Below are 12,138 nucleotides of genomic sequence, written 5' to 3' on the forward strand. Positions count from 1 at the left end.
AGGAGGAGAAGGAGGAAGAGAGGGTGGGGAGGGGTCATCTCTGGCACTACAAAACCCCTGCAGCATCTTAGCTGATGCCCCAAGATTCGGCTTCTGCCAAGAGGACAGTCGCAGGAGGAAGAAAACCATCCTTTCAGTTCCATCACAGAGCGAGCGGTAGGAGGAGTCAGGCGAGTGAGATAGTGATGCTCCAGGCAGGTGCCAACAAATGAGAGGTAGCCGAGAGACTAAGAACGAGGGAGATGGAGAAGAATCTGTGAGAGAAGACGACAGCCAGAGCTTCCTTTGAGAGAAAACAACAGGTAAGTACTCAAATTTCCTTTTAGATATTCTTCTTAAAACCAATTTATATTCCTTTATTCCATAGTTTTTGCACATTATAATTTCACAAAGAAAATTACAATAAATCATGTTAAAATACCATTGGTTATAGCTACAAATGGAGCTGCATAGTCCGCAGTTTTTATAACCAAATATTTCATTTCCACAGTTCATACTGAATTAAAAATGGAAAACAACCTTGCATGTAATTACAAAAATCTAAATTTAGTATTAAAGTCTCAATAGCTTTTTAAAATCATTATTTTTACCATGAAAAATGATTATATCCTCTCAATTTTACAAGAAATACCACCTATTTAGTACTTTTTCAAACACTAACTAAATTGAGAATTCTGTAATACAGCGTAAAGTTTCCCTCTTGAAACAATATAAATTTATGCCCCTTCTGTTTCACGTACTCATTTGTTTAGCTGTTTTTAACCTAGATTTAAAAGCCTAACCAGGGACGGGGGCTGCAAATTATTTTCAGCTAGATGCCCTATATACATCACATCTGTCCTCTTGTTAAATAAACAAATCAAGAAATGAATAATTAATTTAAAATCCTGAAAATACCGATTGAGGGTTGGTTAAACAGTGTCTGAACAGTACTAATTTATGTCCACACCATTCTCGTCATTTTCTATTAAATGTTTTTCACAACTATTGTTTTGTGTGTGTGTGTGTGTGTGTGTGTGTGTGTGTGTGTGTGTGTGTGTGTGTGTGTGTGTGTGTGTGTGTGTGTGTGTGTGTGTGTGTGTGTGTGTGTGTGTGTGTGTGTGTGTGTGTGTGTGTGTGTGTGTATATAGATTTTTTTTATTTTTTTTTGTATGAGTAATTTACATTTCTCCATATAATTTCATGTGTATTTGGGTGTTTGCAGCCGGTGTGTTTCCAGTTTTCCTGCACCAGTCATTCCTGCTCCTCATATCTGCTGCCATGCTGTGTCCTGTGCTGCTTTGTGCCACTCTTCTCCTCCTGAAACCCCTGGAGATCACAGAGGCTCGCGCTCTGCATCCTTCTCCTGATGCTGTGCAGGTGCAGGGGGAGGGGAGGGGGAAAGATAGAAAAGGAAGAAAAAGAGTGGACTGAGGAGAATTCAGAGTGGATGAATGGCAAATACAAGAGAATAGTCCAGAAGGAGGGGAGAGTAATGAAATGTATCACTTATTGAATTATTCTCCCCCGTACACTCCCTGATAATTCAATTTATTCTTTTTTTTTTCCACTCTGCAGTTTATGGAGCAGTTTCTGGAACGCTATAATGACCTTTTGACCCTGGACGACCTGGAGAACCTGTTGAACAGCCAACCGGAGGAGCAGTCCACCTTCTCCTCCGGGGTCAAAGCGGCCGAGTACCCCAAGTGGGCTGACGTACAAACACAGCCCGAGACCCCCTGGCTGCGCCTGCTGAAGGGTGCCCTGGCCAATCAGAAGCGCGCAGAGCCGGACAGGTCACGGAGGGGATGGAACCGGGGATGCTTTGGGCTGAAACTGGATCGCATCGGCTCCATGAGCGGACTGGGCTGTTAGTGGAGAGAGGAGAGAAATAGAGACTACTGACATCCTTCTTAGATTATAATAAGGAAAAACACACATGCAAAGGCGTTCACCTGCAGTGAAGGATGTTTACATGTAGTATGGTGTAAACTTGCAGTGTTGCTAATGTCCAGCGTAGATCAGATGCTTCACACTATCGTGGCTGTTTAACAGTGCAACTGTAGTTAATTCCATGTTTAAGTGTTAAACTGAATATTAGAACATGTGAGCAATGTTTACATCAAATGAACATCTTTGATTGTTGGGCTTGTTTTTTAAGTGAATCGGAACTTTATGTATTTCTAGCTTTGTCTGCGTACGGTAAAAGTAAAGATGTTTAGACATTTTGTGGCCAGGGGATGGTGTTTAAAACCAGGTTTAATGGACATGGAGATCCAGAAGTTATGGCACCTGTAATTCCTGCTGATTGTTTGTTTTATGTTTCCTTATGATTTGCACGAATAAAACGCTTTGACATTTGCTGTGTTCTCTGTTTTTTCTCGCAGAAATTCGAATAATTGTGAGATTCATCATTCACGTCCGTCCCACACCTGCATCCCAGTTTGTTCACTCTCTGTTGACAGGCGTCATCTCTATTTGTCCGTCAAAGTAGAGCTTCAAATTCTCCTGACAGATTTTTATTTTTAACCTCTTGGTGCTTAATAAATCCTCTGGTGGCTGTATAAGGAAGTTACATTTCTTCCGCAGTCATTCTGGAGTATAGGTGGCCAATTCTAATGACTGCTTTATGTATGAGGCCCCTGTGCTGCTGATTTTATTCTGGAATTACAGATATCTCAAGATCCCATGGCTGAAAATCTTGAAGCATTACACAGGGAAATGGGAGTCAATATTCTGACATCTTTGTCAGGTAATCTCATATTATATTTACAGAATATGTACATGTAAATATGATGCAATTCTATATTTAATGATCGTACTGACAGTTCTTGTACCACTATTGTGCCCAGTTTGAGAACATTACATGAACAGCTTTTTTCAGACTCAAAGGCCATGCTCAAAGGTTCATGTGGGCAAAAAAGGAGGTTAATTATAGGTGTTTTATTGGGTGAATCTGTTAACGGCTGTACAGTTTTTAAAAACAAACTTGGAAACATTTCAGAAAGAAGTTACACTGCTGTTGCAAAAACCTTGATATACAGTGTGAGACCAACAATGACACGGTAGTGTGTTGCTTTCACTCTGAGTGAACACACACTCACTCAGTGTGAGACTGTAACTGGTCCACTGACTAGTAAATGTAGGAACATATTCAGAACATCTGTTCAACACTGGTAGTTATTAAGTAACCAAATTGGAGGAAGTTTTTAAATGGAAATTAATAGTCAACAATTCTGGTAACTGATTTACCGTTTAAGTCATTTTATCAAACAAAAAAGTCAGACATTCACTGGTTTGACACTCAAATTGAAAGGCTTCCTGCTTTTCTTTGTGTTTTAAATCAGCGAAACTTGAATATCTTTCAGTTTTAGATTATGGCTCAGACAAAACAAACAATCTGAAGATGTCGCCTTGGACTATGATGGGAATTTTTCATTATTGTCTGACATTTTTATACACTAAAAATAATCGACAGATTACAATGAATGATTAAAATAATATATATAACTATAACAATAGTTAGTTGCAGCCTTACACATAATAAGGTAATGAAAGCTATTTTGTAAAATGTGTTGTCCATGTATTACTTTATATCAATTCTGGTAGTTGGGTTGAATTTCGGAGACTGATGTAAATAAGTATTTAGGTGCAGTTTTCTAGCACAACACTAGATGGTAGTCTGAGTCTAGGGTTGTTTATCTGTTACCACATTGAGCTGCCCTCTAGACTTTGTACTGAACTTTAATACAGGATACAAATTGTATAAATGTAGCTGAAGGCCTTTTTTACATGCACACATGACTTTGCACAGATCACTAAACTGACATTTTATTGTTACTGTACTTTCTGTCAAAGTAAATTATTACAAAATTCATATATATTTCTATGTACAGTAAATAAATAATACTAAGTTAAATGAATGTTGCTGTGATTGTTGCTGTATCAAATACATTTCATTCATTTTACAGTGATCTTTCCACTGAACTAAAATAAAAATGTTCCCAGATATTTTATTCCATGGTTTATTTATTCCACCAATTTCCTCTCTACAATCAGCAGAGTTCGGCTGTTGTGATACATATGCAGAACATGTGATCTGTATTATGCAGCATTTACAGTACTGAGAGTATATCATGGCCAAAGTGTTGACTAGCCAGCCAGCATCTAATCTTAGCCTGACCTTTAGTTCCCCTCTTTGACCTTAAGCTGCAAAGCAGAGGCCAAGACCGGCATGCATGCACTCGGGGTTTTGGTAGTTCAGCTATGCCTGGACCATTGGACCCCAGCCATAAAACTCGCCCGCACTGTCCAGTTTTGGTGCATAGTGACATGTTACTGAATGTGCACATTCATGGTGACAGGATGCCATGCCACAGGTAAGGTTTTGGTTCACTGTCAGAACTACCCAGTGGTGAGCCCCAGTATGCAGCCAGAGAGACAATTCCAACAGGAATCAATTTGAATGACCCTCTGGTTTAAACTGACATCCTCATTATTCAGATACCGCCAGGAGTGCTTTCTTTTCAAAGAAGTGCTGTTGCCAGACAAATGAGTCAAAACTCCGGGAAAAAAAAAAGAAAGAAAGAAAGAAAAAAAAGAGACTGACAAGGCATGTTTTGTCATATTTTGTGTGCAATGAATAAAAGTGAAGACAGTCATTTTGCAGCAGCGTAACACATTGCCAGGACCTTGAGTGCAGGGCTTCTGTTCAGACAAAGGAACCTGTCTTTCTATGAATGTGTCTTTCTATGTTTTTTAGCCTCCGGATTCTGTTCTGTTCAGTCATTTAATAACCTGAAAAAGGCAACAATTTGACTGAGAAAATAGACTGACGACGCCTCCTCTGCACATGCGTAATGATCAGATGAGTTGAGTTAACCAAGACTCAACTTTTGACTTCTGCTTAGGGATGGAAGAGGCAGAGAAAGAGGGGTGAGCGGCTGAAAGTGAAGGGTCATGGTCTTTGCACATTAAATGTCAGAGTCAGAAGACAGAGATTTGATCCCTCGTTTGCTCCCTCTGTGTCTGTGAGTGTCTGTGTTTACTGAGAAGGTCACTGAGGGACCCCTCTTTTTTTTTCAGTCCCCTATATGAGGACCTTAATATCTGAGAATGTGTACCTGGGCCTCTTTAAGGTGGCAACACAAGGCAGGCTTGATGACACTGGAGCTGTGCCTGAAATAATGTAAATTATACAAAATACTCCCAAGCTTGAGGCCTATAATTAGCAGCAGAGATGGGATGACAAGAGAGAAGCGCTAAGGCTGTTTAAATAAAATGAAGTGCGGTTGCAGAGGCCAGTTTGCATGCCTCTCTGCAAGCTGACGACCTTGACATTCAGAGGGGGCGGGGCAAGGAGCAGTGACCATTGGGGGGGGGTGTGGCTTTAAACTCTGGTTAATCATAAAAGCACACAGCTTAACTTTGCTCTTCCTCACTCACACCCGGAGTCGCAAGACAGATTGAGGCATCTCACAAACGGTAAATACCTTCAATGAGGAAATGATTTGAGCCCGAGAGGGTCTGGAAGCTGCAGGGCCCCAGCAACAGGCTGCAGGACTGAACAACTAGATTTAGATCACCTGGGGAAAATCTGCATGGGCTTGACTGAACTTTATGATCTCATTTTCTTTAAAATGAGGCGCAAAAAAATTGTTTTGCTATATGTGAGTTTACTTTTGAAGATGTGAAATTGTAGTTTTGTTTAGATTTAGAGTCATTTCTACGCTTTCAGGGAAAGTTCTTGTCTTGTAACTTGGACCAACAACTGCAGGCTGCAGCTCCTTTTCTTGAACTGTGTTCACAGGCAGCTTATCAGAGGAATACTTTTGCATGTTCATTTTAAGTCTGTGCTTATCTAAACACACAGTCTAAGCAATTGCCTCTCGTCAAGTGAATGCTAATATATGTCATCATAAATGTTGGTTTATCAGTATTTAACAGGAGCCATTACTCTTCTTTTCTTACTTTCTCCTCTGTCTGCCTCCAGAGGACTAGACCAACCCAGGCAAAATGGTGAAAGTCGGTATCAATGGGTAAGAGAACTTTTTTTTTATCCCTTCACTTAAAAAAATTCCTGAGTTAAACTAACTAAATAAGCAACACACACTTAACTTCAACACTCATTCTTTTGCACCCCCAACTCACAATGTCACACCACAGCATTTAACCATGATTTATTATAATAGCTGCCTTGGTTCAATTTTCAGAATGCACTGCCCGTTCTTCTTAACGCTTATATAAATGTTTGCTTGCACGTTTAAAAAAAAAAAAAAAAATCATCACGCAAGCTATTTCTCACTGTAATTGTTTTTCTCTAAGATGTTTTTAAAAAATACACACAAATGATGAATGACAGACAATATGTGGGTTCGACTTCCAAAAAACAGCACCTCTGTATCCAAAGGAGAATTTAACCACATTACTGAAATATAAAGGACGACGAAGACGTTCAGACAATGCAGTAGGATATGAAATGATTTGATTTGGTACCAGTGATAGTTCATGGATACTGAAGACAGTTAAAAGATTAAACTACCAATATTTTCGGTTGAGAGTCTTGAAGCTATAAGACCCTTCCAAAGAATCCACAGCATTTATAGTCCTCAGTATGGGGGACTAACACTATAAAGAAACTGGTTCAGGCTGGTCTCTTATATAGCTCATTCCTATAATAATTAGATGAGTCTTCAGCTTTGACTTTCTCGACCTGAATAGCAGGACAAACCGCACCCTTTTTGATAAAGTAATAGTGACACCGTATGGCTGCTGGAGAAGGAAAAATGTTTTGTAATACAGAGACACATACACCAGCCTGTGGACAGTCACCTGGCTGTTCTCATGTGTCTCTTGATCTTTGAACTTTGGCCCTCAGCAGATAACGTTGTGGGCATTGGCTTCAACAGGGGACTGTTTTTGTGCAGTGTGAAGCAAGTGGCAGGGGACCTGTGTAACCTAAATGTCACGGAACACACACAATCTGACGTTAAAGTCTACCTATCTGTCCCACGGATCTGTTCTTTGTCTCTCCGCCCGGCCCCCCAGTGTCTGAGGACAGAGTGTATCTGTGCCAGGATTTTGGACCTGTAGTTAAAAAGTAACTCAGCCGCTGATCAAACAGTGCGCTGCCGTCACCAGGATTACCCCATTAGAGGTTCATTTCGAACTTCAGCGAGGAGAGCGTGAGAGCTGTGCAGCCATAAACTCTGCAACACAAACCGCCCTCGGCCCCTCCTCCTGAACCCTGCCCTTTCTTGGGCTGTGGTTTCAGGTCTCCTGCATGGGGGCTATGTATCCCACACAAGGGAAAAAGCTAGAACCCTGATGTGAAGTAGGCCTTGCTGAAGCTGAAGTGAATGTCAAAAATCCAATTTCACAAAATAAGGACTGATTTTTCAGACTGATTAATATCCACTTAATAAGCACCTGCAGCTCCATTTCACAGTAACTCAGAGATCACATCAGTCAATGACTTTTGTCAGAGTTACCTGGTGTCATACCACCATCTAGAGGCCAGACTAAGAAACAACACTATTCACTTTTCAGATTTGGCCGCATTGGTCGTCTGGTGACCCGTGCTGCTGTCCTCTCCAAGAAGGTTGAGATCGTGGCCATCAATGACCCTTTCATTGATCTGGAATACATGGTGAGTCAAGAAGACTGTGTGAAGTACAAGGCTTTAGGGTTTGAAATCAATACCAGCCATAAGCAACATGCTGGTGTTGGGTGATCTTCGGTAGCCTTTTCAGTTCTTTTAGGGGGTTTGGCAAATCTGTGGTAGATGAGAATCACTCAGGAATATGATGAATTTAAAATGCTGTGTAAATTATTTGTTAGTGTGATTTCCAACCAGATGAGAAATTAATGCATTAATTTGGCAAGTTTTATCTTGCGTCTACGATGCACACTCTTGTCAGCTGCCATAGTTTGGTGACGGCTGTCTCAGGAATTCCCATCCTCATCTCGTCCTCTCATCTCTTCCTTAGGTCTACATGTTCAAGTATGACTCTACCCACGGTCGCTTCCACGGTGAGGTCAAGGCTGAGGGCGACAAGCTGGTCATTGACGGACACAAAATCACAGTTTTCCACGAGTGAGCTCAATTGGCGTCTTTTGTATTAAACTATCCAGACTTTTAATGCAGCGAGGCCTGCCAATTTCAATACAATCTCACAAGCATACACAAAGGAAGAACTGAGTAGGCATTCATTGTGACTCTAATCCCTCTTCTCTGCCTCTTTTTGCAGGAGGGACCCCTCCCACATCAAATGGGGTGATGCTGGTGCCCAGTATGTGGTTGAGTCCACTGGTGTATTCACCACCATTGAGAAGGCCTCTGTACGTATTTTTCAACATATAACATTGTCTTATTACTTTACGACCTGTGATATGTGACCTGCAATTGGCAACGAAAGGACACAGATTTAATTGGATTTCAACGCAACCTTTCAGGCTCACTTGAAGGGTGGTGCCAAGAGAGTCATCATCTCTGCACCCAGCGCTGATGCTCCCATGTTTGTCATGGGTGTCAACCATGAGAAGTACGACAAGTCCCTCCATGTTGTCAGGTAAGAATCAGAAAGTATCTCAGACTGTCTGTTTGTTTGGTCATTTGGTTTTTGTACATTTTTAAATGGGTTGATATTCAGTTTTTAAATTTGATACCAAAATTACATTTCTAGACTGTAGTTTGAACCTGTTGCGTTATTAGGTATTTCACTCCTCTTGTACATCTGCCTTTTAAGCAAAAAATTAAGTTGAACTTACATTCATTTATACAAAAACATTTTGAGACATTGCCTTTTATTCTATAAAAATCCTCCTCTTACTGATGCTGTTCCTTAATTTGTCCATAGCAATGCTTCCTGCACAACCAACTGCCTGGCCCCCCTGGCCAAGGTCATCAATGACCACTTCGGCATCATTGAGGGTCTGATGGTGAGGATTAAAACACTCTGCCTGAGAACAATCTGGCAGCGAAACACTAAGCAGCCCCTAAAACCGGATTCACAAACAGCCCAAAACACCAGCATGATTTTGGGGGGGGTTAAGCTTTATTTAATCCTCCTCCTCTCTCTTCCCCTCTTGTCCATCAGAGCACAGTTCATGCCATCACCGCCACCCAGAAGACTGTGGACGGCCCCTCCGGCAAGCTGTGGAGGGACGGCCGTGGCGCCAGCCAGAACATCATCCCCGCTTCAACCGGTGCTGCCAAGGCTGTCGGCAAGGTCATCCCCGAGCTCAACGGGTCCGTGCCAAAACACACGACTGTCCTGCAGTTATATGCTTTATCTTTGATCAGGGCTAGCAGTAAATCCGGTGACTTAGGTTTTTGATCTTACCAGCTGTGTCCATATTTTACAGCAAGCTGACTGGCATGGCCTTCCGTGTCCCCACCCCCAACGTGTCAGTGGTTGACCTGACAGTCCGTCTGGAGAAACCCGTGAGTCACAATGCGATAGAGGCCTTCATAACATGCTCAAGTCCGGTGGTGTTCTGTATTTTTCTTTTCAACAAATCCCACGAAAAGACCAAAACCAGCAACAAATCTGTCCAACTACCAAGTATTGCCCATGTGAACTACAGTTCTCATGCTCATGGTGATGAGACACTTCAGTTTATTTTGGGTCAATGCCACATGCATACATCCTTCTGTCATAAGTGCTAGCCAGTGCACCAAATGTGTAATTAATCCACTGATGAAGATAGTCCCCAACAAATGCCCTCTTCCTTCTTTAAAAATGAAATTATACTCCTGTCCACCTTGGCCCCTTCAAACACACCTCAGCCTAACATCTGACTGCTTCTTTTAATTGATTTAAAATATAATTTTATTTAAATGCTTGTCTCACTGTATGTACAGTTTGTTATTTCTGTCAATGTCAAATCACCTATGTTTTTTGTTGCTTCACCAGTTTAAGAAAAACTAAAAAAATTACATATTTGTGACCTGGTGTTTTTTTTTTTTTTTTAAATTTACAATTTCAGTAGGAACCAGTGAATTTGGATTTGTAGACACTAAGAAAAAAGTGAAATAATGACAGATTTGTCCTTTTTTTTAAATAAAATTATTTTGAATTTATGCTATAAGTTAAAATTTCAATGTTTTATTTCTCCTGTGTTTTCTGTTTGTGTTAGAATACAAACAAAACCTCTTTTCTTCCCCACAGGCCAAATATGACGATATCAAGAAGGTTGTGAAGGCTGCAGCTGAGGGACCCATGAAGGGCATTCTGGGATACACAGAGCACCAGGTATGTGCTTGATTATCTCATTTATCTTTTCAAAGTGATTTGTCGATCAGTTTTCTTGTTAATGTGGTGCTCTCGCCTCGATCTCCTGCAGGTCGTCTCCACAGACTTCAATGGCGACAAGCACTCCTCCATCTTTGATGCTGGCGCAGGCATCGCCCTCAACGAACACTTTGTCAAGCTGGTCACATGGTATGCCTTCAGCATGGATTACTTTCATATCCTCCTTTTTTTTTTTTTTTTTTTTCCAGTGATACATATTGACTCCTTTTTGTCTTGCTCCTTCACCAGGTACGACAACGAGTTTGGCTACAGCAACCGTGTCTGCGACCTGATGGCCCACATGGCCAGCAAGGAGTAAACCAACCAGCCCATCGACCGTCACTGCACTATGCTACATCACCCGCATTGTCTTGAATCCAGTGTTATAACTTTGCAATGAGACATTGTATTATGTATAACTCTAACTGGTGCCATCTGATAGTCGACCCCCCCATTGTACGTCTGAGGAAAGGTCCCTACAGAAAGCAAATGAAAAGATTTAAATTGGTGACCAATTACTTTTTTATTTGTTAAATTCCCTGTTCTGTTCTTGTGTGAGCTGGAGTGAAGGTGTGAGAGTCTTTGTCTGTCTGTAGTACCTAGGTGCTGCAGTCAGTGGTGGAATAAAGTCCTCTGTTTGTGAGATTCACATGCCCGCCTTTTCTCTGTTGTCACTGCACACAACAAATGTTAAAGCATCTCAAGTTGGATTAATACCGATATCAGTAGATGGATTCTTATATGGGTCAGTGATTTTTGGCAAACACTTACAAGAAGTCTCTGTCCATACGTCGATTTCCCCCCCCCCCCGTGGGAATAGATTGTTAACTCTTAACTGGCTGGAGTCTTGATTAAATGCGAATGTTGAGGATAATATCCTTTCTCTCATCGCCATGTTGCTATTATAAAACAGTCACAAGATTCTTTTTGGGGGGGGGGTGAGCTCTCATTGCTCATTCAACATCTAGACCATCTGGGTAGTAGTGCAGCATGCTTAACACAACTTGACAACCTACTATCACAGTTCAGGATGAGGATTTCACAAATTATGCCTGCAAGTGATTTCCTTTCACAAGATAAGAGTGTGAAATAATTAATTTAGCGAGTTATTCTTGCGGTTTTTGTTCAGGGATTCATCTGTATTGAAGAAGGGGGGGGGGCTTTACTGGGTTACACCACACAGATACATATGGGAGTAGGCACAATCATAGCAACAGCCCACAAAGCTTAATGGTTTCAAAAATGGTTTGATACGGTTCCTAAGGGTTGGGATATTGATGCGTCTTCAGCAAGACAAAAAAATGATTATTTCCCAAAAAAAAAAAAAACCTCTGAGATGCTCTTAGTATAAATATGAGACAAGAGCCTTTACAGTGACACCAGTCATACAATTATTGGATGATGTTTTCAGAGCTCAGAATCAACATGAATCTGGAATATTAATTGATATACTCTTGTGTGTGTCAGTTGATTAAAATATCCGGTCATTTATTCAATTAGTATCAAATTGAAGATCAGATACCACAGTTCACTTTGAAGTATGCATATTTTCAAATCTCAGTGTTTTCCGACACCTCCGCCTTTGTTTTAATCATCAAAATTGAGGTCGCAGTTCTCGGTGAGTATTACAGATAAAGTGGTGGAGAATGGGACGTGATAGGAGAAAGAAAGCAAATGGACCCCAGTGACAAATGTGGATTCTCAGGGATAATATGGATTCAGTGGATTAAAAAGAAAGACATTGGACAGCTTGGTAGGAGATGAAAGGAGTGACAGAGGTTAAAGAACCTCCAATATATTAGCCTCCACCCTCTCTGTCTCTCTCTCTTTCTCTCTAACATACACACACACACACACACACACA

General features: G+C 41.1%; 2 protein-coding genes across 2 annotated transcripts; both read left to right on the plus strand.

Annotated features, from left to right (window-relative positions):
* The first annotated feature begins 59 nt into the window (after positions 1–59).
* Positions 60–2,269, plus strand: wu:fj39g12 (uncharacterized protein LOC563937 homolog). The gene is made up of 3 exons (XM_040117644.1): positions 60–302; positions 1,205–1,359; positions 1,558–2,269. The coding sequence occupies exons 2-3, from the start codon at positions 1,261–1,263 to the stop codon at positions 1,852–1,854; spliced, it is 396 nt and encodes a 131-aa protein (XP_039973578.1). The 5' UTR covers positions 60–302; positions 1,205–1,260; the 3' UTR covers positions 1,855–2,269.
* A 3,104-nt stretch (positions 2,270–5,373) lies between these two features.
* On the plus strand, positions 5,374–10,923 carry gapdh (glyceraldehyde-3-phosphate dehydrogenase). Its single transcript, XM_040117605.1, has 12 exons — positions 5,374–5,463; positions 5,972–6,017; positions 7,528–7,627; positions 7,968–8,074; positions 8,229–8,319; positions 8,434–8,549; positions 8,838–8,919; positions 9,078–9,229; positions 9,346–9,424; positions 10,152–10,235; positions 10,327–10,424; positions 10,524–10,923. Exons 2-12 carry the CDS (start codon positions 5,995–5,997, stop codon positions 10,591–10,593), a joined length of 1,002 nt encoding a protein of 333 aa, XP_039973539.1. The 5' UTR covers positions 5,374–5,463; positions 5,972–5,994; the 3' UTR covers positions 10,594–10,923.
* Positions 10,924–12,138: the final 1,215 nt, after the last annotated feature.

This window comes from Xiphias gladius, chromosome 22 (assembly GCF_016859285.1).
Source record: "Xiphias gladius isolate SHS-SW01 ecotype Sanya breed wild chromosome 22, ASM1685928v1, whole genome shotgun sequence".
Taxonomy (NCBI): Eukaryota; Metazoa; Chordata; class Actinopteri; order Istiophoriformes; family Xiphiidae; genus Xiphias; species Xiphias gladius.

Excerpts from the sequence above, each read along its gene's own strand:
- wu:fj39g12 (XM_040117644.1), top strand. The coding sequence starts at position 1,261 with ATGCTGTGTCCTGTGCTGCTTTGTGCCACTCTTCTCCTCCTGAAACCC. Across the intron at positions 1,360-1,557 it reads CTTCTCCTGATGCTGTGCAG|TTTATGGAGCAGTTTCTGGA; the intron begins GTGCAGGGGGAG and ends TCCACTCTGCAG.
- gapdh (XM_040117605.1), top strand. The coding sequence starts at position 5,995 with ATGGTGAAAGTCGGTATCAATGG. Across the intron at positions 6,018-7,527 it reads GTGAAAGTCGGTATCAATGG|ATTTGGCCGCATTGGTCGTC; the intron begins GTAAGAGAACTT and ends TTCACTTTTCAG. Across the intron at positions 10,425-10,523 it reads TTTGTCAAGCTGGTCACATG|GTACGACAACGAGTTTGGCT; the intron begins GTATGCCTTCAG and ends CTCCTTCACCAG.